Genomic DNA, 27,844 nt, shown 5'->3' with positions numbered 1-27,844 from the left:
AGGTTAGCCTTGGCTGCTCGCGCCACACTACCTAGAAGGTGAGTCAGGGTTATTTCTAAAGGAGTAGTTCTCTTAACCTGACTAGAGGAAAGGGTCCCTGTTTGTCACAAGTGCATACCTATGCCAACCAGAGATCCCCGAGTCTTACAGTAGGTTTGTTCTTGTGGGAGAGGATCAGCTAGTGTCGTAAGCATATGAGACAATGTTGAGTCCATGGTTCCTGCCTATGGCTCCGCAGGGGCAATGCAGACGTTGAAGAGGGTGGGGCTCAGTGAGGAGCCCTGGGGGACTCTGCAGCCAATCCCGTGGGTTCTGAGAGGAACGGTGGTAGTCTGACTCGCTGTGTTTACTGGTGGAAGGAATAAATCCAGTCCAGGGTGTTGCCACAGATGCCAGCATCGTGGAGTGTCCTGCTTAGGGTGCAGTGGAAGATGGTGTCAAAGGCGGCCGAGAGGTCCAGGAGGATGAGGGCTGCTGTTTCTCCCCAGTCGAGGATGGTCCAAATGTCATCGGTGGTGGCGAGGAGGTCTTAGTGGTGCTCTGGTTGTTTCAGAAACCGGATTGAGAGGAGTCCAGGACATGGTTGGCTTTGATGAACTCGGACAGTTGGACGTTGACGGCCTTCTCAATGTCCTTGGCTGGGAAGGAGAGCAGGGAGATGGGTCTGAAATTCTTGAGGTCTGCTGTGTGAGCAGGCGGTCCCGATGTAGAAGTTGATGGTTCCGCATAATTCTGTGGAAGATGTGGTGCAGTCAAGGATCTGACGGTAATCCGGAGTGATTGATCTTCATGGTCTTGAGAGAGTCGTCCATGGTGCACAGGGTCCAGTTGAGTAGGATCTGTTGGGGGGGCATTGTCGTCGAGTGTGGTAGTTGCGGGAGTGATGGAAGCTGTCGTAGATCTGTTTGATCTTGTGGTGGAAGTAGGTGCCGAATTTGTTGCAGAGGTCTTGGGAGGGTGGTACTTCTGTGGTCTCGATGTTTGGTTTGGCGAACTCATTGACGATGGCAAAGAGTTGGTGCTTATGTGTGAGTTGGTGTTGATTCTATCTTGTAAGACCGTTTTTTTTATAGTTTGCTGAGGAGGGGGTGTGCAATGACAGCGGCTTGGAAGGATCCATGGCCTTCCGGGGTTTTGTTGTTCCTCCATCTCTTCTTGAGCCATCTACAGGTGCATCTGGACTCAAGTAGGCCGGCAGTGAATCAACTGGCTTTCTTGGAGTGTTGCTTGCCCTAGGCTTTCTTGAGGGGTGCCAGCGCGTCAGAACAGTTTGAGATCCATCTGTGTAAAGCTGCGGTGTTGGCATCTGTAGATGTCACTGGTGTGGTTGTACTGAGGGAGGCGTTGAGCTGTTCTTCAGTCATCTTGTTCCAGTTACGTTGGGGGCAGAGGGTGCGGTGGAGTATGGTAGGTTTTGTGCATACGAAAAGAATGCAGTGGTGGTCTGTCCATATGTGTTTGGAGATGTGGTTGTAGATGATGTTTTTGCTGGCGGTGAAGACAGGATCGAGTGTGTTTCCTGCTGCGTGGGTTTTTAGAGGTGACTAGATGCTTAAGTCCGATATTGGTGAGGTTCTCCAGAATGGATGAAATGTTCTGATCATTGGGATTGTCCAGGTGAAAGTTGAGGTCGCTGAGTAAGATATAATTGGTGGATGTGAGTGCATGAAGTGCGATGAAGTCGATTATGGCATTGGTGAAAGGCGGGCGGGGGCCAGGAGGTCTTTAAACGAGTGTGCCATGGAGGGTGTTGTTGGGGTTGGTCTGGACCGGGAAGTGAAGATGTTACATTGTTGTAGTGTCATCCGAGTGGGTGGTCTGTGGATAGAGTTCTAGTGGACAATGGCGATGCCTCCTCCTGATTCGTCGGTGCGGTTCTTGTGGGTGATCTTGTAACCATCGGGGATGGCGGTGGCGATGTCCGGGCCTGAGCTGGGATTTGCTCAGGTTTCCGTAAGGAAAGAGATGTCGTGAGAAACTGATTCGAAGAGGTCCTAGATTTCCTTGGCGTTTTTGTCGAAGGAGCGCATGTTGAGGAGGAGGATGCTGACCCAGTCTGGTGCTCTGTGGGTTAACCAGGCGGTTGGAGTGCTGAGGTGGGTGAGGGTGCAGCTGCAGTATCGGCAATGGAAGGATCCTTGGGTATCCTTCGGCGACACCTATTTGGCAGGTGGCGTGTCGTCCGATATTGAGGGCAAGGAGGGTGCTGGCGCCATATTGGTGGAAGGTCCGAGAACCAGAGTCCATGGCGCTGGGCGCACTCCATGCGCGGACGAGCGCAGGTGGGCTTGCCTTTGGTGCGCCAGTGGTCGGCCGCCATTAAGTGTTGGCTGGGAGGCAGAAAATGTGGTACTGAAAGAGGGCCGGCCACGGGGGTTTAGTAGGGGGATAGCACAAAAAAAGAGAATGAGAGAGTGAAGAAAAAGTGAAAAAAGAAAGCAAAAAATGGGGGAAATGAGAAAAAGTTAAACAGAGTACAGAGGCAGAGGGGAAAAATAGGTAGAAAGCACAAGGATAGGAGGCAGACCAGCAGCAGAGAGCAAAGATGCTCCTCACTGCCTTCAGTATTTCTTATTACACTTATTCATTGCAAATCCTCATTTCTCATCCCCGACAATGCCAGCAATTTGCCTCCTTTATTACTAATCTCATTTGACTTTTGGTGTTTGGCCAAGTAATTATTTTGGACTTTATTCTCAAAAAGGGCCTACTGTTTTAGGGCTATTAGATGTCATGTATCATCTTCCTTGGCATGTAAAAACGTTAATCGTGGCTGTTTCCATCTTATGGCTTCATCCCACCTTTTCTTTCTTAGTGTTGTGGCCTGAAAAATTAGTTGTCTCCGAATTGCTGTCTTATTTTTCTCTCAGAGTCAACTCTCAGAGCCATTTGTCACTACATTTTCAACTGCAAAAAAAGTGTTCTGCATATAATCGTAATTCATATTCCGCCCCTTTAGTTTTAATGAGCCAAGTATCTAGTTGACATCTTCTATAATCTAAGAATCGTTGTATACCTCTATAAGCCATCAGCGGCAAGTGATCTGATGCCCCTGGTTATTTACATTGTTATATTTGCTCACAACTCTTGTGTGATGAGGTAGTCCACCCTGGAAAAGAAGCCATAGGCTGCAGAGTAAAAGGAGAATTGCTGCTACAGTGGATAAAGTTGTTGTCCAGCATCGTTAAGGCCCAAACACACCCATAAATTGACTAAAATAGGATTTCAAGGCATCCTTTCCACAAAATTATCTATCCCTCTCTGGATCCACTGACACATTGAAGTCTCCCCCTTTACCATTATAACATATGGCATTTGCAGCAGTGATGTACCCAGTTTATCCAAAACTACCGATTGGAGCCTGAGTGAGAGATAGACCGAATAGACCAGAACTTGTTTCCCACTCCATGCCCCACCACAGTTGCATTGCAACAGTTTGGATCAAGGTAGTTTGCTTGAGAGCCAAGGGAGTTGATTTTTTTAAAATGATAGCCACCCCTATAGTCTGTGATGCAGCCAAAGGGAGCCAGCTGTCAGTAGTTACCTCTTGAATGAATGAAGCGATTTTAAAATGCAACAGATACCCCATGGAGTCTTCTGGTGCCAGCATTTGACAATGGGTGCCTTTGCAATAGGTCGTCTATAAGAGAATTACACCTGGGATGTGACGTCTGAGGAATTGATACATAACCCCTCTCTTATTTTAACTACCTAATCCATTTACATTCTAGGATAGAACCATAAGATTCTCACTGAATTGGGTTCATAATGTCCACTACTCTCAGCTCCCATGGAGACAAGCTTTCTACTGTCCTTCTTCATCATTTCTGTGAGTCATACTAGACTATGTAGGACTATACAAAACGACCATCTTTACCTCCAAGCCTCAAAACACCTGACCTTCACCCCATGTGCCCTGTCTTTCTAACCATCTGCCACCTTAATTCACAGAGAACCTATCGCCCTATTATCGCTGTCATACTTTCTGACCAGTATTAGCTAATACAACATCTATATAGAACAGAATATGCTTTAATCCTCATTAACAGGTGAAACAGCATACTGCTGTTTAGTATGCTGTGAAATTAACTGAACGATAGACTGCATTACCATCAAATTTCACCGAATGATTGTCTAAACCTTTGGTGATCACTTCTCTAACTTGCATATCTGCATTGTCTCATCACCAACAACCTTTCTAGTTGCCAGTACAAGTCTGTTCTTCCAGGTCATATTCTCCTCTCCCACTTGTGACCTCTGATATGGTTGCTGTTGCTTACTCACTGACAACCGGGTCTTATTGAGATTTCGAGGGGGGCACTCCCTCTTGACTATAGTGACCTTTTGCCAACCCTCAATCCATGCCTAGGTCTCCTCCGTGATAGCGAGGTTTCATGACTTCCATTATGAAATGACAATCAGCTTTACAGAGAACAGCAACACACTCAAATTGGCCTTGTAGTGGTCAGGCTCTCGCACTGCGCACCACAAGTGAGCTGATCTGTCAAAATGTGCCAAAGCAGCGCTGTGTTGTTTATTTTTTGCGGGGGGGGGGGGGGGGGGGGGGCTAGATTGGTCTGTATGCTGCCGCTCAAACCACATAGTACACCCACGTGAAGGATGGCACCCCTAGTATTAGTGAGTGCAGCCAATATCCAGGCCTTGCAGCTCCCGCCCCGCCCTGCCCGCTCAGCATTCTGGTCCGCTTCATAAATCAAGATATTTTTCTGATCAGGAAACGGAATATCATTAACGTGCACGTGTAATTTTGTAAAACGATGTTCCCGCTGTGTTTTAGCCTTGACGAATATTACTTCAGTTACCGCCTCCCCCCATCGCCGACTCAGACTGCATGTGTGTCTACTAGATCTGTGTGTATCTTTAAGGTCAGGATTGTCTCTGTGTGTAACTCCTCTAAGAATAGCGATCTTTGGCGCACACAGCACAGCTTTCAGCATTAAATAAATGCGTGTTACTATCCAACTAAACCGCTTTGTCAACCTTACCATAATTAAGGATTCATTTGAAATCTTCAAGGATTCAAGCTGCTTCCTTAAATTTTTTACATTCAGTTGTTCGGTGGTTGCATAACCGACTGAACTGTTGTACTTGATTGTAACTTGTGACCTTTAGTTCGATCAAGGATCCGTTCTACAATGCATTAGCAGACTGGGTTTCATACATTATGTTAGCCATCTGTACTGTGCACCTTACATGGATTTGAATGAAGCAGAATCAGTCGCCATCTGAGCAATTTAATGATTCAGACAGATGACTGAGGTCACACTCACATCTCTGCAGCAAGTACATTAGCCACTTGTGTTATATTATCAGTAGTGCACCCTGAAAGATACATCTCCACTACAGGGGCCTTATTTCCATAATCTTTCTTAAAATGAGGTTATATGTGACCAATTAAGTAAACCAGCACATATTTGCTGTCACTTGTTTCCAAGTTACCAATTTCCGTGAGGTAGAGTTTGTTAAAAATAATCCATATAATCCATAAAATGGCTGTAATTCACTTCATTTCTCTTGAGGGTTCCCTCCTACCTATGCCTCTGGTCCAGAGGCATAGGTAGGAAGGTAGGTGATTCCACCTCCTTTCTGTTGCCACTTCTCTGCTTCCCGTTTGTGGGTTCACGCACTAAATGGGTTCTGCTTCCAATTCTGGGATACGTACATCATTTTGCCACGTACAAAAATAGAGATATCAAAAAGACAGGAAATAAAAATGTTACTGACTGTTCTTCTGCTACAGTCTGAAACATATCGGCTCCTTGTGCATGGCGGGTCAGGGGTTCGCTCTTTAGTGGTAAAGAAACATATTGGCTAGAAGCTTTGCTTGTAGATTGTTTTATCATACTAATGCCTTGAGATCCCTTTATTACTGTTCTGCATTTTACGCTTTCTTTCTGTTAACCCTTTATTACCCCATAGGGCTCACTACCCCGGCACACATACCGTTCCCGATGCCATAAAGACGGGGAAGAAACTCTGGGCTTCCGAGGATTACAGCACCTTCAACGATGACGTGGGTGGCGGCTGCTGGGCCCGAATCTTGAATCAGAACTATGTGAACGCCAACATAACCAGGTGAGGACCTAACGGGTGGGGTTCCATTTTAGTTATCTAATTGAATTTCGCCCTGAATAAAGTTAGCCGGGTCGGAGGAGGTCATATGTAGAATATGTCCGAATCTGAATAAAAATATACAAAAAAATCGACTGAAATAATTTCAACATTCTGCGAGAAAAGGAAGCAAAATCTACCAAAACTATGGCAAAAAATCCTGAACGTTTGAAAAATAATTGAAGTATGTAGGGTATCTGTTCTCTTCGCGAACATCTCTTGTCAGCAGCAGTTGTTGTCTTCTGATCCAAGGTCAGGTGCCTCCCCAGCACGTCTCGGCAGGTTTTTTCTTTGTCTTCATGCCATAATTTCTGCACCATCAAACGACCGAAAGGCAGGTTTTTAAGTGGGATGACAAAACGGGGGTGTCTCAAAGGGGCGTGTCCTATGTAATTAAGGGCGTGGCTTAAAACACATAGGGTAAAAATCTGTGCTTAGCTTAGTGGTGTGCCACCCGACTTGTATTTTGCTGTTTCTGCCATTGCATTAGGATATATGATACAACAAGTAACATCATACCTACAACAAGTCAGGACTTGGTTTTCGGAACTATTGGCTGTGTCAGTGGTTGTTGGTTGAATAAGATAAACAAGCAGCAACTGTGGCTTGTATATAACATTGAAAAAGCCTCCACTTAAAACCCTGGTGACACCACAACGATGTTGCTGCTCCTGCGTTTCAAAAAGAGAAGGAATTGGGAAATCCAGAGAGAAAATGGCTCTCTTTGAATTATTTCCCTTACCCTACAACATTCACCTGGCATGGCGACATGCCATAACTTCTCCACTAGTAGGAAGTGACCAGTGTGAGCACGCGCACATCGATGTGCCTGCTGTCACTGCAGTCCGGGAAAAAACAGACCGCCTGTGCCAGGGCACAAAACAGAGCCCGATAGAGACCCGTTTAGATGTCCCCTTTAAAAAACTGCAGGTGCCTAGCACGTGTGAGACCCCGCCCACTTAAAGCCCTGCCTAAAGGAACCAACCTGAATAGAGAAAAAAACACAGCTCTTTCCATACAGTCTTGCATCGTTAACAATCACCAAGAATAGGCATTTTAGAAGGCTCCTTTGTTTTGGTGATTACTGCATGTGCTTTGAATCATATTATGATATAATTCACTGGATGGCCTCTTTAACTCACTCTTCATTCCAGTCTCACAGAATGTCTTGAAGCTCCACGCTGGTGGAGCAGATACTTTGAAGTGGTTCCCTGAATGCCAAGAAGTTGGGTGGGTGCAGTTCGGATCTCTGCCATAATTCCAAATGAAGGCTTGGTAACTAGGTATCTCAAGGTGCAAAGTTTGTCCCTTTTTTATTTTGTTAGTTTAATTTTATTTTAAACATTTGTATTCATGCAGTTCTAAAATCTTCAAGATTAGCTACATTGCCTCAAGACGTGCTTTGAAACTCTGCCCCTGAGATCACAGTTAGAAGAGAACATACTTTAAATATATACATCAAGAACTGCATCAGGTGGAAGGCCCTTGTAATTAAAAATACATGCAAAAAACTTAACCACAGATGTACATTCTACTTACTATCTTATGTTGTTATACATAACAACAAGGCAGTATTTTATTATTCCAGTTTGTTTTTCCGCTATATACTTCAGACAGACCTTCGAAATTGACCCAACCTGCCCATATTTTGTCAAATTTGAGGGAGCACCCACAGCTTAAGTAGGTCACCTTCTCTTCTCAGACATCATGTACTAGTCCATATTCACACACCAGTTATCAAAGTACGGAGTTACTGGATTACCCCACACATGAGCTACATCTCGCCTAACAACCATCTACCAGGTATAGAAGAAATGAGTGTATTTGGATGGCCTGCTATCTCACCAAATTCCCAGCATAATTGCCTTAAACGGTAGTACTAGACATCTTACAAAGTCAGACTGGTGACTCACAATCTTGCCCCAAAAAGTATTCCACAGTGGATACTGCCACAGTGTGTGGAGGAAGGTTTGCTAAGTTTCACTTCCACAAAGGCATAGATTGGGTTTCCCCCCACACAACAAGACTCCGCATGGGTGTAATATGTGCAGTGAAGAGTCTTTAAGTTGAGCCATTCAGAACCTACATTGTACAGCCACATCCTTAATCCCCATATTATAATGCTTCCAGGTCTGGCATCCATTTCTCTCTCTGCTTAGCCAAGGAATCAGGAATATTATTGATTAGTGACTTATAGATCTGAGATGTGTCTTTCCTCCCAAGATGCTCAGGTAACGCTATGTGTTCCAGTGTGGCACCATTGTGAGGGTCAGCAAGTCTGTTTAAAAGTGTCAAATTTCTCTACAAAATGTTTTATTTCCTCAGGACTACAGACATCCTTACAAAACTGTAGAAAAGCCCCTTCAGCTCACATCATGTCGATTTGTCCTCAACCATGGTTGTTGTAGGAGGGTCAAACACCACCCATTCACAAACATTTGTTAGGGTACCCAATAGTATTATGTCATTTTTCGAAGAACAATACCCCCATTATAAATACCCATAGAGTGTGTTGGCACAGCTGTTTTAGATGTATCCATCCAATAAGAGCGTGCAAGTGGCCACAAGCACCTTGAGAAAAATTCTTTGGAGATTCAGAAATGTGAGTTATTTAAAAAATATAGCAAGGAGAGTCTGAGTGATCTTAAGTGTTCCAAGTCTACTATAAAGTGACATAGAACGCAATCAAGATTTTCTCTTATAGCAGCCTTCACTCCCTAACATATGTAGATAGCTTATTATTTAAATTCCTGTCTAGAAATATGAAAATGGAAGTCAGATTCCAGGCCAGGGAAGGAATCTGAAGGAGGAATTGGGATTGACTTTGAGCAGTTGTTCCAAAATCGGGAATAACAAAATTGTAGCTTGAAGACTTCAACAAACCCTGATATAGAGAATTCGGGATCTGCAAGATATAAAACAATCATCTGAAAATAAGTTGATTTGGTCATGTCAAGTTGAGTTTAAGTTCAGTCACTTATCAGTCATCTTTTCTAACTCAGGAAGCTAAAGGCTCCAGAATATGGACAATGAGCAGGAGGAAAAGACGCACTTGTCTGGTACCTCTGCCCAAATCAGTCTGTGGCACCACAGCACCTGTCACTCTCAATCAAGCCCTTGATCTTCCATAGAGCAGCTGGATCCAGGAAACACATGCAGAGCGAATACCCATCCTTTCAAATAAAGTGTGCATAAAAGACCACTCAATGGAGTCAAAAGCCTTCTCGTTCTCGCGTGACAATTTCAGAGCCCATTCAGCAGTCTTTCTAGCATATGCCATACTATAATGAAGAAGTCTATAATTCAATTGTGTAGTAATAAAAACAATAAAATAAGACTGGAATGGCAATCTCATTACCCCATTCAGTCACTTGGCCAGGATCTTAGCCAGGATTTCAGTTCCTATATTTAGTAATGCGGTGGGTCTGTATAAAGGGAGTTGATCTATGGGTTTCCCAGGTTTAGGGATTTTTTTTATCATGTCAGATTGCAAATTTATTTTATTTTTTATTTATGGATTTATTCAGCGCATAGCTGCCCCAGCAATGGGGCGTCCCAGCGCTACCCAAAGAACAGGTGCCAATAGACCACTCCAACAAACACAGACAGTTACGCCGGAAAGAGCCAGGTCTTTAAAGCCTTTCAAAAAGTCAAATGATTCTGGAGTCCTCTGATAGTAATCGGGAGTTTGTTCCAAAGGTGGGTCACCTGGATCTTAAAAGATCGACCACCAGCTCTGGCTCTTTGAAATCGGGGGTGTACACACCAATCCCGAGTTGGCAGAGTGAAGGGGGTGATTCGGGATGTACTGGACTAGCAGGTCCACTAAGATTGGAGGGCCTTGTTGTGACAGCATTTTGTGGGCTACACACAGGGACTTAAACTGGATTATTTTGGCTATTGGCAGCCAATGGAGCTTAGGTAAAAGATTAGATACCGAGCAAAACTTGGGCAGTGCCAGCAAAGCACGTGCCGCTGCATTCTGAATTCTTTGGAGGCGTAAAATACAAGATTTGTTGGCGCCTAGATAAAGGGAGTTGCCATAATCCAACCTGGCTACGGTTGTAGCCTGGAGAATGGTTTGGCGGATTTGTGGTTCAAAAAATCCAAGCAAAGGTTTCAACCCCCTCAGGAGTCCAAAACAAACCCCTGCAAAAACTTTAGATTGGGTATCAAAAGAAAGATCCCTATCTATCCAGAAGCTTAGATTCCTAACCGCCTCTTTGGGCAGTGGCGCTGGTTTGAGTTTATCTGGCCACCACTGTTCTGGCCAAAGATCACTAACTCTCCCCAACGCAAGAATTTCCGACTTGGCAGCATTAAACTGCAAGCAGTTGGCTGTCATCCAGTCTGCAATCCCTAACAGGTCCTCTTTAAATTTAAAGAGGTTGTTTTTATACTTTTTTGAAAGGGCAATGACTAGCTGGGTGTCATCGGTATAGGATACCAATGACATCCCTCTACTTTTTGCTACCATTGCTAAGGGTTGAACATAGATGTTGAACAATGCATGGCTCAATATCGAATCCTGTGGGACCCCATGCTTAATGGCATATACCTGCGAGTGGTGCGGTGGTACAGCAACTTGGAAAGTTCTGCCTTCCATAAACGAATGAAAGCAGGCCAAGGCCAGCCCCCAGACCCCGATATCCTGCAGCCTACATAAAAGGATGTAATGGGAAACTGTGTCAAAAGCGGCACTTAAATCTGACAAAATCAAGGCCGCAGAATCCCCAACATCTAGGCTGCCACGGATGTCCTTGGTCACAGCCAACAGTGCCGACTCGGTGCTGTGGCGGGGCGAAAACCGTTTTCTGAGGGGTCAAGGATTTTGTTTGGCTCTACAAATTTAGCCAACACTGTATTTACATAGGATTCAGTACATTTGGCAAAAAAAGGGAGTTGGGAGATCGGTCGAAAATTACCCGGGTTCGAAGGCTCTAAAGACGGTTTCTTTAGCAGAGGAACAACTCTTTCATGCTTCCATGTTGCAGGCAATGATGCAAAGGTCAGTGACAGATTAATCAATTCCCTGACCGCTGGTAGAATTGAATTGTTAACAAGATGAAGTTGGTCTGGTCTCAGAGGATCAACTGGGGAATCTGATTTGTTTTTAAGACAAAGAGATTCCGGCTCAGAGAGTGAGAGTGGGGGAAAAGAACGCAACGTTAGTTCAGGAATGACTAACCTGTCCTCGACCTCGACTATTCGATTAGTGTTGAACGTAACTAAATGGAAGCTGGCAGTTGGAAGGTTGTTATATATAGTCTCCACCTTACTCGTAAAGAAACCTGCAAGTTCATCGCACTGGGCATTGGAGGAGACTGGGGGATCCGCTTTCACATTATAGTGTTGCATCTTTCTAAGAAGTGAGAAAATCATTTTAGGGGGTTCTTACTCCAAGATTTTAGCAGAAATGTATTACGCTCTAGCTTTTCGGATCAGCCTATGATATGTCTTAATTGAATCACAGTATTTATTTTTTGCTTCCAGGTCATAAGAACGCCTCCAGGATTGCTCCAGTTGCTTACAGACCATTTTTGCTTTCACCAAGGTTTCATTAAACCAAGGATTAGATGGCCCTTGCTCCTTCTTTGAGCTGAGTTTTGTAGGAATGCTGATATCTAACGGTTGGGTTAACCAATCCTGGAAGAGAGTATCAGCTACCTCTATATTAGAAGGGAACTGGGGTTTCAAACTTGACAAAGAATCTGAGAATTGACTAACATCCAGTTTATGCCAAGAACGTTTCATCAGAGAATGGGGGCAGTTCGGAAGCGATTTCCCTGGCAGCAGAAAGGAAAAAGGAACCAAAAAGTGGTCTGACCAGACCAAAGGAACCGTAGGTAACACAGTTATAGAACCCAAATTAGAAAATATAGGGTCCAACAAGTGGCCGGCCACATGAGTGCAATCAGTCACAAGTAGTATCAGTTGACCGGCCTCTAAATCGGCTAGGAAGCAGGCAATATCTGGTTTGCCACGGTCTTCCAGATGAAGATTTAAATCACCCAGAATGGGGAAATTTGCTGCTTTACTAGCGAGTAGGATAACCTTATTCAATTGAGCTTCCCTAAATATATATTTGATGACCCGGGCAGACGATTAATACGCAACCCTGAAACCGTAAAATTGTGGTTAAGGGTGATTTTTAAAAAAGCACTTTGACATTCAGGAATATCCTCCTTCCTAAATCTGCATGAAAAAGGCTCCTTAAGAATTAGTGCAATACCTCCACCACGCTTGATTGATCTGTTGAGTTGATACATACTATAGCCTGGGGGAAGTGCCAACCAGCATTCTGCACCAGAATCCTGTGCTAGCCAGGTCTCAGTCAAAAAAGTTCCGGTGGGCGATTTGTCTGCAAGTCAAATATCTCTACATGGTGTTCTGCGAGGGAGCGACAATTTCAATCAATCAATCAATCATCGTATTTATATAGCGCACTACTCACCCGGAGGGTCTCAAGGCATTAATTTAAGCTAAAAAACCTTAGCTCAGTTGAACCAAAAAGTGAGATACCACTCCCAACAGTCCTAAAGTTAAGAAGACATTGTCCACACTGAAATGAATCCATCAAAGGAGACCAGGTATGCTTTAAACAACTAGGGCAGTTTATATTAAGAGACAGGAGCTAGGAGCGTGTATATGTTGACCTATCGTTTGGAATCTGTGCAGGGTGACTGGCATCTGTCAGTGTCCCGGTGCGGACGGGCGCAGATGGGCTTGCCTTAGGCACGCCATCAGCGCGCGTCCGCTGCGCAACCGCATACGGTGCGATTTAAATGTACGGTGGACAACAACAGGCACCTCCTGTCGCATCTTATTAGCTATAAACAACCAATCAGCGCTCAGCTCTATCCGTGATGCGGAAGCCAACAGTTTTACCAAAGTACAAAGTATGCAGAATTTAAAGGTGCAGACAAATTTTAAAAACAATTCGGCACACACAATCAAATTTTTAAAATGTGTGTCTAGCAGCAGCACTCAGCGTGAGTACTTTGGGGGAGCGCGCGTCCGCATCAGGTGCGATTTAAATAGACGGTGGTTAACAACAGGCACCTCCTGTCGCGTCTGATTGGCTCTAAACAGCCAATCAGCGCTCATCGCTATTCGTGATGCGGAAGCCAACAGTTTTACCAAAGTGCAAAGTATGCAGAATTCAAAGGTGCAGGCAAGTTTTAAAAACAATTCAGCAAACACAATCAAATTTTAAAAACGTGTATCTAGCAGCAGCACTCAGCGCGAGTACTTTGGGGGTTATTATTTTTAGGCACTATTATTGAGACAGGAACGTCCCCAGCATGCTATACACCCCTGTTCACCTAAGTGCCCAACTGCATGTTGTTGGTATCCGTGTTTTTTTTATTTTCTATTCTTTCACTAATCCAGTGTGTGCACAGTGGCCTATTCTGGCCCTTGTCATGGGAGAGGTCCTGGATATTTCCTATGGCCTGGACGGATGCACTAAGCGTACCCTCATTGGTCAGAGAGTAGTCTTATGTTTCTTTCATGGGTTTAGTACATAAAGCGGTGGTGGCAGCATACTGTGTTTGTGCATCTATTGTTGTGACCAGGTGCTACACTTGGCACAGTAAAGCCCCTCATTAGATGGCCTAAAACCTTTTTTAAGTGTCTCACCATAGTGGAGGCCTAGTGGCCCACTTCTGTGCTCTTAACTAGATCCTAGGAGTAACATCCCAGATGTATGTTGTGTATGTTTGTTTGGAGCCTTTGTAGTACATACATGCGCATGAGTGAACCAGAGTCATGGAGGCCCTTGGGATCCATTTTGAATGTCCTTGACCTTTTGCACAAGATGGTGGTGAGTTTTTTCCACAAGCAGTGGAAGTGTGTTTCTGACATTCCCGAAGCTGCAGAAAGGAGACCTAGCACTGAAGTAAGGGCAGATGAGGCAAAGTACTCCTTTAGAAATTCAATTAGCCTTTTTCTGAGGAAGGAGCATGAGTTCCTGAAGCTCTGCCATTTGGCAAATGTTGGGGGATGAAGGATCGAGCTGCATGATGTGTTGTTTAAGGTGAAGGGGTTCCTATGGAGGAGCCCAGACCTTTTGTCTTTTTTTGAACACCCCTTCAGTTTACTGAACGACCGCCAGGTGCAGAAAGATCACACCTCTTTGCAGCTCTTTTAGTGGCACAATTTGCTGGAGACTAGCTATCTTTAAGAAGCATTACTGTACTCAAAGGCTGTCTTTATTTAGATCAGCCTAGAACAGACACTTGAAATGAAAAAACCCTTAAACCAGTTCTGAACATGCACGCAGTGGATACACATTTCTAGTCTGCTTTTACTATATAAAAGTGGGCCCAGTAACTAACGTGTTGTTTCAGTTCAAAGCTCTGTGTTTCCAGGGAAAGGAGTGCTCTGCAGATTACTTGGACTGCTGTGCAACAAGAGTTGATGTCTGCCTAACAGCCAGCTTGCCAGTCATGAAGTGACTTTTGCCGGTCTGTTGGCTTATTGAACTAATCCGTCCACTGTAGGGGTCTGTGTTTGATCTCATTATCACAGGTTTAAATCCCGGCAGTTCCACTCAGCCTTTCATCCTTCTGAGGTCAATTAAATGAGTACCATTGAGTTGGGTAACAATAAACATCTGTTATTCAGAGCCAAGATACCATTGGGTGAACGTGCGCTTTACAAATACACATGTTATATTAGGTTACTTCCCCTGAGCGACAGCTTGGAGGCGGTGCATTATCGCCCACACGACCACTGAGGAGGGCGAGAAGAACCACCAGTTTGTGCTCAGTCTAGATGAGAGCATATGAGCAGTAGAGGACCAGGGTGTCTGCTTGACAGTGCTGGCAGGCAACTCATTGAGATACTCATTGGGTAAGAAACAGAAAACTGAAAAGAAAGACTGTGCAATCATGAGTTGGGGGGAGGGGGAGGGGGATCTGCAACTGAGCCTAATCACACTAAGTATTGAACTGGGAAAGCTAGCACCTGGACTATAGTTGAGTAACTAGAGTTATTTACAGGAAGCGTCTCACACATACTCTACCTCAACGACACTAACTTGCATTGTCTACATTTTTGTATGTTTAGTAATTAGGTCTAGTGTTCATTAAAGTAATTTTCTTCTTGAAAGTCCAGCATTGGGTTGGATAATTCTTTATTATGGTAATCACTATTTATTGAGTGCTGAATGTAAGAACCCCCACACTTCCTCCCTGAGAAGCTTGTGACTACTCGCCATCACTACCAAGTGAGCCAAGTGCTGTAGGGGTTGCATTTTGCCCAGTTTGCAGAGCCATAGCGGGGCTGACTGTCGGACATCCAAGGCAAACAACCGTAAACCCCACGGTTGAGGCCCAGTAGCCAATACTTGACCCATGGTGCCCCCCCAAAAGAAGACGTACAGAACGGGTCTGAAAGCATGCAAGGGTCCGTCTGGTGAGAAGCTAACTTGTGTGACATGCCTTTATAAAGTCCAGCTGGTAATCCATCAGGGCCTGCAGCTTTCTCTCCCTTCAGCTGACTAGTTGCAGCAGACATCTCTTTCTCCGTCAGTTCTTGGTCTAATCCTGGTTTAATAGGTCCCTAGCGACAGGTCTTTCACAAAATCCTCAAGCTCCTCATCAAGGGTGTCCTTTCTAACCAGTAAAAGAACTGGTAATAAAGGGCAGACGTGTCAGTATTCACTATATAATCGATTCCCATCCTTCCCTCAACATTCTTAATCACAGCCTTGTTCTCCACACCCATTAACCATTACATCCCAAACTTATGTCGAATTTGTGTATTAAAGTGCTTTAAACAGTGACATCTGATGCAAGAGAACATGGTATTGTCTCAAATTGTGTATGATAGTTACTCCATGGTCACGTTTTCATCTACTGTGGCCATTCTTATGCAAGGTGCAGGCTCTTTCTTACCCTCCGTAGACCATACATGCTTTTTAGGTCGAGGACCGAAGGCTGCGCTTGCGCAGTCTCCGGGAGGAGATTTAATGTTTTGGAGTATGAGGGCTTGAACCCGCCTCTCTTCTCCATTGGCTGGCTTCCTAAACGGAGGCTAGCCATTGGAGGAGAGGGTCGTCACTCCTTTAAAGCCCCGTCTTGTTCGGATTCTGGGCGTGTTTTTTGCGTTCTTTCGACTGTGACGTCATCCGTCACTCAGAACGCCAAAAACACGGCCCGGAATCCGAAATTTTCCGAGTTGCGGACGCCGTTTTTTTTTGTTGTTTTCGGGGGCACCGTTGCCCGCACTGACCTGCCCCCTTTCCCGCACTCTCGGCTGTGAAACCAAGGACTTCGCTCCTCTTGATCAAACTGTGTGATCTTAAGCAAACACTGCCCCAGATCCCTGCGCCTCATATTCCCTGAGATGCAGTACAGGGTCGGGCAGTGCAGTTCACCAAACGCCGGTTTTTAAGCACTACCTACATACAAGTCATGCTGTGCGAGTGTGTGAAAAGTACATCTGTCCCAGGTCAGACGAATGGCTGACTCATCCTTGTGGTTTTCTCTTTTAACTCTGGGACCTTTACTACCGACTTCGCATGTGAAAAACGTCTAGAATGCAAACGAGGGAGCTAAATAGGACCAAATGAACTACTTGCACACCCAACGGTGAGTTTTGGATGCCATGCCATCAAGAGCACCATTTTCACCCAAAAAATGCCTTCTGGAGGGGAGGCTGTCTTTTAAGTTTATTTTCTAGGGAAAAGAGTGCATGACTGGAACATGGTGTCCCTAATGACACCGAGGCATCTGGTAACCGTGTGATGAAGTGTGTTCCACAAGACCATTATAACAGAAAAAAATGGTAAAGTAAGGCTGCTGGCGGCTCACACCCGACACAGCTCCCACCCAGGTCCTTCAATTCGACAGCCTGCCATGGATTAAACTGAAGGAAACCCTCACCGATTAACTTTGTTGCTCCGGACCCGCCCGCTACTGTGCGAGACAATCTTCTTTGAACTCACCTCCGGGCAGGCGGCCAGCCTGCACCTCCCCACTTGTCGGCGGTCCCACACCCTCGGCTGCACCCAAGACATCTGACGGCACCACTTTACTTCACTTCCGTTCCTCGCTCTCGCGCCCGGCACATTTCCGCAGCGCCCAATCTCACTTCCACTTCTGTTAATAATAATCTGGAAAGAAGCGCACCGCAGGCGCTGCTGGAGGCGACTGGTCCACTCCCACCGGAGATTAACGTTCTTTTCTATCTTTTGCTTAACGTCTGTGCTGCCATTTCTCTGCAGGTTCTTTCTCCCGTTGCCTTATCTGCTACTGATTGGATTCTTTGCTTGCTGTGCGACTCTTGCAGGTATGAATCCTACGAGTCCTACGACTCTAGGTCTTCACTGAATGACCGTGATCTTTACAGATCCGGCTACGATTATAGTGAGGCGTAACATGACGGGGACAGTGCCTATGAAGGTCGCTATGACAGATCCTACGGGAACTGCAGGGACCAGTTCCAGACCAGAGCACGCAGCAACTTTGGCCAGCGGGGTCAGAGCTGGGGCAGAGACGGGCGAATAAACAGACCCATGCCGGCATTTCCATGTCGCATGAGTGGACAACGGAATGAGCCACAGCCAGTGGGTGGGTGGAGTTCTGGCATCTCCGGTTACCCCCGACCCCCGTCCCTCTTCTCCCAGATAGCATACCCTGAGATCAACATGTTCCAGGGAATGAGAGGTTTCTCTGGGAATAGGCGCTTCGGAGGAGGTGGCTTCAAACGTGGCCGAGGAAAAACAGCCAAAGTGTGGACGGAGACAAAGTAAGTACACTCTGTGCCTTCTCCATGCTCATTTTTATTTTTTTTACTTGATGTACCAGATGGGCACTGTTGAACAGCTGCTGCCCATTGCTGTCCATTTGCTCAAGTCTCTATCTGAAGGGATACAACATGTAACTTCTGCCCAGCACAGTGTCAGAGCGCCTCACAATAGGACAGAACTGAAACATGAGAACATTACACCATTACTGGTGAACAAATTACAAAAGCAAAAGTTACATTACATGAGGCAAAAGTGACAATCGTGAGCAAACGGTGTATTACAGGATGATAAAGTGGCAAGTGTGCAGGTTACAAAAGCGAACAAAGTGCCCGTAGATGTAAAATACTGCAATAAATGGAGGACACTCAAACACAAGAACAAACGTTACGTAGGCAATGGTGGCACTTGTGCAAGTATCGAAAGCAAACAAAATGTAAGAGGTAGCAAACAGTGTGTTACAAGTTGTCGGTTGTGCTGGCACACATAGGTCTAGTGTCATAACAATCGAGGGATGGGTGAGACCGCATCTCGTGGGTTACCGCATCTCGTGGGTAGCAACAACTAATATGTCCCACTGAGCCATTTTCAAGAGATTACTTTTATAACAAAACCGATCGGGCTATATTACATGTCACTTCTTGCAACCATAGAACCAATTTAGTAGTAGTAGTGGGGGCAATCATGCATTCCCTGTGACAAAAACAACTGTTGTATCTGGGCATATCAGGCATCCCCATATGCAATAAGGGAATGTGTTCTGTGTGTGTGTGGCTCTGTGTGGATAGCTTTTTTTGTAGGTGGCTCTATGTGTGGTTGGCTCTGTCTGTGTGAGAGTGGCTCTGTGTAGGGGTGTAGCTATTGGCATTGTAAATGACAATGCCATTTATTTTAAAAGAAATGGCATGAGCAATGCCAATAGCTCTACCTTTAATGATGCCAAGACCATTGCATTGTAAATGCTTGTTTCTCCTTTCCTGCCTGTTAAACGGAGAAAATGGATCTTGCGTATGGGAACTGGCAGATGCCCAAAGGTTGATTAGCATATATTGTCAGAGCGCCTTGACCCCCCTGGCCCCCGCCCCCCCCCAAAAAATACATCTTCATAATCAATGATGTTTGTCATTCCCAGATATCCCATGAGTGTGGGGGTAAGAAGAGCTGTGGTCACTACAGTGACCTGTCTGCACTAAAGCACCCTTAAAGAGAACTCATGACATTTCCTGGCTGGAGATGTTCTTGATGTCTCACCTCCCTCCTTGTGGGGTGCTGAGTAGGGGGGCTCCCCCTTTTCCCAGTCCTGGTTAGGTGATGCAGTTGTTTGGCAAAGCTCAATTCACTAAGGTCCAAGTTGTAGGCTCTTGTTCTGCTACACACAGGGCTGAGTCTGGAAATCCAAGATTGAGGTGTCTTTAAATTAAACCCCCTACTGCATTGCTGTTTGTGAATGATAATGACATTTCTGCTTGAGGAATCTCTTCTAGGTTTTGGATAGTTTTACTGGAGCATACTTGTTGAGTGAATATTTACTGATGACAATGTGATTTCTAGCTCTTTTTTCATTTTAACATGATTGAAAAGCATATTTCTGTCACAGCACCATCTCTTGGAATTTAGTGGCGAGCTACTACGAAGAATTGCCCTTTGGGCGGGAAGGGCTAATGACCGCCAAAGAGCCATGGAGTGGGCATTACGACGTGTCACCTCCTATCTGGATCACAGGTACTTACTAGTGCTTTTAGCCATAGCTCTTATTTAATAGGGGGCAGATTGTTGTAATCTAAGTGAAATCCATTACAGCAGCAGCACTAGCCTGACCCGTAAAACGAGAGACCAATTCCTTGTCCTCTCATGCTTGTGACATTCTACCATACATACAGTTTATACAGTTTTGTGTCAATAAAAGATGCACACCATTTCTACGAAATGCGAGTCAAGGCAGCAATGGTGCGAGGAACAGTATGTTGTTGTTATAAATATTAATTAAGATGCATATCTATGGAATGCTCTATTTTGAAACCTACATGTTTCTATTACTATTTGCCTCAAGACTGAAGCATAATTGTCCTTGCTTGTGTCTTTTGTTTTATGTTTTAGCACACACTACTCAGTTCACCCAGAGAGGTTGGCACTACCTGCGCACCGTTGGCCATTTAGAGAAAGGTGGCAGCTATGTGGCCTTGACAGATGGTCGGGGGAACCTTACGATCATCATCGAGACAATGGTAAGCAGGGCGGAGTTTCTGTAATGGTGGCATGACGTAATGAATAGACATTAGTTGGTTATTATCTGTACTTAGGTGATTCTCCCGCTGTGCCTTCACATAACTGCTTCCCTGTGTACCTTCCAGACCCACGATCACTCCATATGCATCAGACCTCCCCTGCCTCCCTACAACGTCTCGGCACAAAATGCCACCTTCAGCCTCCAAGGGTGCTTCGTAAGTATTTATCAAGTATTACCCTTGATTTGTTACTGGTACCACTGATGTCTCTGCGGCTGTGGCATTAAACAAATAAACGTAAACAACTAATAGATGTTGTCAAACATTCCATGAAACCTATTGTGACTGATAAATGAGCCTCTTTCCTTCACTCCTCAATATTTTCGACATGTTTTTTCAATGTGCTGTTTTGTAAAATACTGATTGTCGAAAACAGTGTTGTTTTTTGGGTTGCAAATTACAGTTGTGTATTTGAGTGGCTGTTTCTATGATATATTTTTGCCCAGACACCTTCAGCATATGGCACCTGTGATGTTCATTGTAGGCAGCCCTTGTATTTTCCTCATATCAGCCTTATTTGTGGCATCCTCTGCCAGGGCTGCAAGTGTGCATGTGTCTGACTCTGATGGCGGAATGTTTTTTTTCCCCCAAGGAGACAATGTCTGGCTGCTGTGTGAATTCAGGAACCTGATCATAGGTTGTTCTAGTCGTGCCTGAAGCTGCAAAGGACTTTAAAATAGCACGCTTTAATTTTTCAGCAGTAGTCGGTACAAGAGTGGACAGCATGTGAAGCTGCACTAGAATAAGCGATAATCTGATAGTGTTTTTTTAGGTGTTGTCTTACAACAGACCGCTTTTAGCTTTATCTGACTTTCTCTTCAAGTGATGGCCCTGCAGTAAAAGCCCCCTGGGAGAATCTTTCATCTGTGTACGAGAGTGACACTCCGTATGAGAGAGCATCTCCCTTTGTGAAAGGCAGAATAAAACTGTATAAATAGAACTTCCATGTTTGCTCTGGGCTTCAGAGTGTGCTTACACCCACTACCACCACGTTGTATTACCAGTAGCAAAAAAGTTCTACTAAAAGGCTAAAATAACCTCTTAAAGTTGAGTATTTTATACACACAGGTTTCATTTTGAAGCTTTTTTGATACTATGGACATTTTTTTATACTGTTGACCATGCAATTCTTCTAGAAAGGCTAGAATAATGGGTGGGCACAGCCAGACTAGCTCTCTCAAGGATCTAATCGTTTCTTATTAACCATAGTAAAAAAATTGGGATTGGGTCAGAAATACAGTCCAACCTCCATTTTTCTTGCGGCATACCCAAGGGATCACCTGAAATCTGTTGTTAAGTAGCTACGTATTTTGAGACAGAAAAGTCGTCTGCATGGTGATGAACGTGCACCCCTGTCCTGAGTGCCCAACTGTACTGATGTCTGGGTTCCTAATGCTGATTTTTTATTATAGGCAAACACGAAACATGCATGTGCGCCATGGCTTAGGCCTGTCTAACAGATTGCAGTGTTGTCGTACCGGGAGAGGCGCATTGTCTAAGGCTTCTGTCTTCGCCAGGAGTTAAGCAGCACAAGTGCGGTTGTGACAGCATATTGTGCAGTGATCAGTAGGAGTGAACAGGCCCTTTTTAGGTCTCGCTTCCGCAGCACGCATGCGCTGCATAGGAGACCTTTAGCTGCTGTTCAGCTCTTTTTCGAAGCACATACTCGTGCTTGTGGCGGCATACACCTTGCGGGAGCGTGCAGTGGCGCGCCACAAGCACGAGTGTGTGCTTCAAAAGAGAGCCGACTGCTCTTCCAAGCGCGCATGCGCTTCTGTCCTCGCCCACACGTCCCGGCCACTCACAGTCTCCGCCCACTTCTTCTGCAAGGTGGCAGCTTGGCTCCCAGACTAGGAATGTCAGTCTGTGACAATCCAGTGTGCGCCCATGGACACACAATCAGAAGCGTTGGAGAAATTAATAGACTGTGCCTTGTCTGTATAAGCAAGAGAAAAACTCTCATTTGAAAAGCGCCTTTCTCCTTGCCTGTTATTTTTTTATTTTTTTGTAAAACTTTGTCATATTACCCATTCCGATTGAGCTGGTGTTTAGCTTGATTCTTTTAACATAGTGACAACACAAAGGATGCCTCATACATAAGCCATGATATAATCACCTACTTGCCAAGATCAGTCTTGAAAAGTAACAATATTAAAATATTTTTAAAATAAGAAAACAGCAAAGCTAAGAAATGCAGACTTTTCACAGACCTATACTGGCTGGTCAGACACTGAACTCTGCAATCAAATTCTGGCTGGCTGCCGTCAAACTGGAGCTCATCAAACTTGAAAAGATGTAAGCTTTTGTAAATGAAAGATGAATTACCTGTGTTTGCACTATCCGTGTCTTCTGAGGAGCTGGATTCTTACAAGATGGCGCTGGCTGGGTATCTAATTAGCAGCCAGCCTTGGGCCCCAAGCATTGCATTTCTCAAATTGCGAGATGCAGTAGCTGGGATAGGATGGGAAACGCAATTAAAGATTCATTTAGCCAATGGGGAGTCTCCGTATCCCGTGTTCTTTTCAGCAGGATGCTTAGATAAATAGCCAGGCACCATGAAATGAAATTCAGTCCTCAGCAGTATATAGTTTAACTGTGATGTGAGGATAAACATCTGGGTTCTGACAAAACACACTTTGTATGAAAATGAAGGTTAATGTTAGCGATATCGTTTTATTTGTGGTTTTCTATGGACTGAGAATAAAAGTTGTTTCAGAATGTGAAGATCGTCCATCATTCCCAGAATACGTTTCCTGTTGTGATGTATTTGTTTTAGAACAGGGATGTTTAGTTATGATTTAGTTTTATTTTTAAAAATGATAATTGAATGAAAATACTTGCTATTATTTTCCCAGTTACTGTCTCGTTTGTTTGAAGATGGTGTCTGAAGAATAACAAAAGAAATCTATCCTGAATATTTAAACCTGTTATCCAGCTGAACATAGTCACATTGCTGACTGGCTTAATTATTTTTAAACATTTTTATACCACCTCATGCAAGCAAATAATATTTGTATACTAGATGGCTTTACATTGTATGACGTGTTAGGGAGTTAGTATGTGCAATGCTCCGGATTAAAAACAATTGTGACTATGAATAATAGAACAACCTTGTTTAGACCAATATTGCATCCTTTCTTTGTTAAACCTCTTCTTAATATATGATCTCAAAGTGTTTTCCACGACCAAACAATTAATCTGTTCTTTAGATCACAGTATTACCCATGTTCATCCTAAAACGAGGTGTAGTTAAACTTGCACATTGCTCTCATGTAGTTCACATATTTTATATGCAGCTTATACCCGTAGGATGTAGTGCTGTGGAGTGCATGCAGGATAAACACATGTACTAGGTGTATGTGTGCTGATGAGTGATGCAGTACATGAAGAGTACTGTGTTGGGCAGTGTATGCATGTTAATTGCAAGTGCTGGATTTATGTGTGTCTGTGTGTGGTAGAGTACATTTATGATACTGTTCTGTGCAGTGTGTGTATGCTGTATACATGCACTGAATGTTTGTATGCCTGTGGATGGTACAATACATGAAGGGCCTGAGCTCCATTTTGAGAGACCTTGCTCTGCAAGGTGAAATGTAGATGAGGTAGTGAGATTCTCCCAGGCAGATTTGTTTACTGCTGCATCCCTGTAAGCTGGGTGAGACACTGGGGAAGGGAGGACCAGGCCTCCTCTGTGCACTTCAAAAGGGTGCTCTTTGATTCAGTGAGACGTTGAAAAGAAGCGGCCTATGCACATCTCAGAAAGGAGATGGCACTGATAAGAAAATCATAAAGAGTAGGGCTGGGAGCCTTGGACTAACATTTTGAGGTACATATCACAGTGGCTGACATCCTGGTATGAACTCTAGTCACTGCCAGTCCATCTGATGGTTTTCTTAAATCTTGTGGGGAGGCGGTGGCGGAGCAAGCATTATGTTTCTCCCGCTATGTGATGTTGGGTGATATTAATCTGCATCTTGACCAATCCGATGCAGTGGACTCGGCCGACTTCCTCAGCTCCCTCCAACTAGCTCATCTGTCGCAATGGGTTTCTCATCGTACCCATCAGCGGGGCCATATCCTAGACCCCATCTGCTCTAACTTCCCGATTCAGGTGGCCAAGCCCTTGCCGGTTTTCTGGTCCGATCATTTTCTCATTTGTTTTTCTTGGGAAAATCCCAAGCCTACTAGGCATGTTAACTACCATTGTCCATCCATTTTCCGCAAAGTAGACCCTATCCAGCTTTCCTGCCCTTTGGCTGCTTCTCGGCCTACTCTCCAGGAAGATCTTGAGGGCAACCTGTCTAGATACACTGACTGGATTTCGACATCAGTGTCTGCTCTCTCTGCACCTCGCAGGCCTAAGCCAGCCAGAGACTCTCCCTCCAAACCATGGTTTACCTCAGAGTTGAAAACCTTGGAATATGAGTGTAAATTACTGGAAAGGGCATGGCGCTCTAGTGGCTACTGCCTGCTAGCTAAACACTCACTTAGAGTTAATCAAAAAAGTTATTACTCCGCTATAGCAGCCGCAAAAAGGAGTTACTTTTCTCTGCGTATTGACCAGGCTAACAATAATTCCAGATTTTCTCTATTGTGCACAGTTTTATGTCCCCTAGTGCCCAAGCTCAATCGGCACCAGTCTCAGAGACCTGGTGTAATACTCTTGCAAAGTTTTTTTTGGACAAAATCTGCTCTTTACAAGCCAGTTTTACCTCTTGTATTATGGCTTCCTCAGTCTCTCTGTCGGGCCTGCCGGCCGCCATCAGACTAAAACTTTGTCAACTTTTGAGCCTATTGAGCCGGCCTGCTCTCTTAAAATTTTTAAGTCTCTGAAGTCGAGCTCCCCGACTGATCCCTGTGCCGCCAAACATTTGGCCACAGCCGCGGAGACTATCAATCCTGAAGTTAACTAAATTGTTAATATGTCCTTGCAGGATGGTCGTGTTCCAGCATCCTGGAAGCAGGCACACATTCTCCCTCTCCTCAAGAAGCCGTCTCTTGACCCAATGGTACCAGGAAACTACCGCCCCATATCACTTCTGCCAAGCCTGGCCAAGGTCTGCGAGAAGGTTGTGACAAAGCAACTGACTAACTTTGTCGCGATATCAGGTCTGTTGCATCCGGCCCAATCGGGATTCCGTGCCTCGTTCAGTACAGAGTCCGCTTTGCTGGAGGTGACAGAGTCAATTCACGAGTGTTTGGATGCTGGCGGGAGAGCTGCACTGGTCATGCTTGATCTATCGGCAGCATTTGACACTGTACCGCATTCTTTGCTTCTTGATCGCCTTGTGGAGATTGGGATATCTGGCTGTGTCTGGCGTTGGTTCAAATCTTTTCTGGAAGATCACTCACAGCAGATCTGGCTTCCACCTTGTGTGTCAGCATCACAGCGGGTAGCTACTGGTGTCCCACAAGGGTCATCCCTTAGTCCCCTTCTTTTCAACATCTGTGTTACTCCGCTGATCTATCTAGTGGAGTCACTAGGGGCTAAGGTGATGGCCTACGCTGATGATACCCTAATCGTGTTTTCTTGGGGAAGGGCTGATGATTGTTCTTGCAGCTCAAACTATCTCTCTTCGGTCGACTGTTGGCTTTCTCAGGCACAGCTAAAATGTAAAGAAGAGAAATCAGAGGTCCTTTTGTATGGCGTTTTTCTAGCTGACTTCCTCGAGAGGCTATGGCACCCCGGCTTCCCCTTGCCTAAGGCAATGGGTAAGGCTGAAAAAAACCTGGGGATCTGGTACAATGAGAATCTGTCATTCTCTACCCAGGTCAACAAGCTGGTAGGGACCTGCTTAGGTACATTGAGGGCCTTGAGGAAGTTTTTACCTTTTCTTCCAAGACCTGCCAAAGAAACGGTTGTCCGTGCTTTGATCTTGTCTCGTTTGGACTATGCCAATGCACTCTATGTGGGTATCTCTGGCTAACTTTTGAACAAACTACAGGTTGTTCAAAACTCGGCCACTAGACTCCTTGCACTGGTTACCGGTGGACTCTCGAATAAAATTCAAAACCCTGGCTATTGCCCATAGGGCTCTATATGGCCTGGGTCCTTCTTACCTCCAGAAGAGGTTCGCAATCTATAACCCTGTGAGACAGTTGTGGTCTTCTTCCCAACTATAGATTCAAACGCCAAAGGCTCGGTGGAAGTTCCTTTGTGCGTAAAGCTGCTTTGGCTTGGAATGCTCTACCCTTGGCGTTACGCAGCAGCCAAGATTCTGTGATCTTCAAAAAGAAGTTAAAAACTCTTCTTTTTGAATAGTGCTCTGACTAGTGGTTCCTTTTTGTTGAGCTCGCGCCGGGACACACTGCTGAGTATCTGCGCGCGGTGTAAATTACCTTAACATAACATGACATCTTCCAAGCAGCTAGAAGGGCTGTATGAGATGGGGAAGCTCTGCAAGACGTCTGCATGTAACCTGAATGGGGGCCCTTAGGCTTGCTAGTCTCCCTGCTGGATGAGGGGACATCACAGAGGGAATCCAAGAGCGCCGGCACTAGAGCCTAGAGCACCTGCTTGCCAAGAACGGTGTGCCCTGTGAGGAAGAGGAGAGCGATGGAGCGAGGTCCAGTGGCTAGCCCTGTCAAGTGGACTCCTTGTGCAAGGTGTTAGGAAATGTATTCTGCACCGATCAAGTCATTGCCCATATACAGGACTGAGTCAGCAACCCCAGGATGCCAGGAGAGAGCTTCCATAAAGATAGTTGTGTAAAATATTGTTGTGCGGTAAGGGCCGAAGCCTTGTGCAGTAGCTGTGCGGCAACCCCATATGCCAGGAATGGCCTCTGTGGAAAAGATTGCAGTGCGGTAAGGGCAGAAGACTTGTGAGGTAGTGGTGCAGTGACCCCCATATGCCAGAAAGGGTGTGGCGACCCCATATTCCAGGAAGGGCCTCTGTGGAAAAGATTGACTTGCAGTAAGTGCCGAAGCCTCTTGCAGAAGCATGGCGGCATCCCAGTATGCCAGGAGGGGCCACTGTGTAGAACTTCACTGTGCTGACCGGAGACTGTGGACATTAAGTTGTGATGACCCCGTTCATCAGAGGAGTTCACCAGGAGCACCAATGACTCCGACTTGTTCTACCCCACGGGAGAAGTGAGGGTGTAGTGGGAGCACCATCACCCAAGCGAGGGACCAGGGACAGGATCACTCCAGCCACTCCCCATCAGGAGCGAACAAGCACTTACCCTGCAGTAGTAGTTTCACGAAACCTCCTGTCGCTTGAGGAGCGCAACCTCGAAAAAGATGCCCTGTACCCATTGAATGCTTAGTCTGCGCACGACAGACTTTCCTGAAGTGAGCTGCACCCACTGCCAGAGCCGGCAATGGGGTGCCTTCCAGAAATAGTCGAACGTCCCTCCTGCTGGTGCGGGCAAAACTTGTTTCTGGCCTGTCGTTCCTGGGGGAACTTGCTGATGGTTAAAGCCAACACTATAAAATTTAAGCTATATTCATAGTGAACTCTTGAGATTCTTGCTACTAGTGGGGAATACCAGGATTTACCATTAGTGAATGGGAAATACCCACGATCACTAATGTGAGGATTGAATGAGACAGGGAACAGTCAGAGAGACCTTAGAGGCCCGACCTCAGGGGAAGAGTGTGTAATTTGTTTGTGAATGTCATATTTTTATTTTGTGTGGTAAGTGGTAGAAATAAAATACTTCTTATT

The 27,844-nt window shown here is 45.2% G+C and overlaps 1 protein-coding gene across 4 annotated transcripts in view; it reads left to right on the top strand.

The window, feature by feature from the left end:
- Positions 1 to 27,844, top strand: part of GALC (galactosylceramidase) — a 250,366-nt gene that overhangs the window by 174,034 nt on the left and 48,488 nt on the right. For all 4 annotated transcript variants that reach the window (XM_086937607.1, XM_086937608.1, XM_086937605.1 and 1 more), the window contains exons 8-11: positions 5,941 to 6,096; positions 19,485 to 19,609; positions 19,985 to 20,112; positions 20,239 to 20,328. In XM_086937607.1, the coding sequence (XP_086793733.1) occupies positions 5,941 to 6,096; positions 19,485 to 19,609; positions 19,985 to 20,112; positions 20,239 to 20,328 (499 nt within the window). The remainder of the gene's footprint in view (positions 1 to 5,940; positions 6,097 to 19,484; positions 19,610 to 19,984; positions 20,113 to 20,238; positions 20,329 to 27,844) is intronic.

The sequence above is a fragment of the Lissotriton vulgaris genome, chromosome 9 (assembly GCF_964263255.1).
Source record: "Lissotriton vulgaris chromosome 9, aLisVul1.2, whole genome shotgun sequence".
NCBI classification, from domain to species: Eukaryota; Metazoa; Chordata; class Amphibia; order Caudata; family Salamandridae; genus Lissotriton; species Lissotriton vulgaris.
Note: the sequence above shows the minus strand (reverse complement) of the source record. Positions and strands in the feature narration are given on the sequence as shown.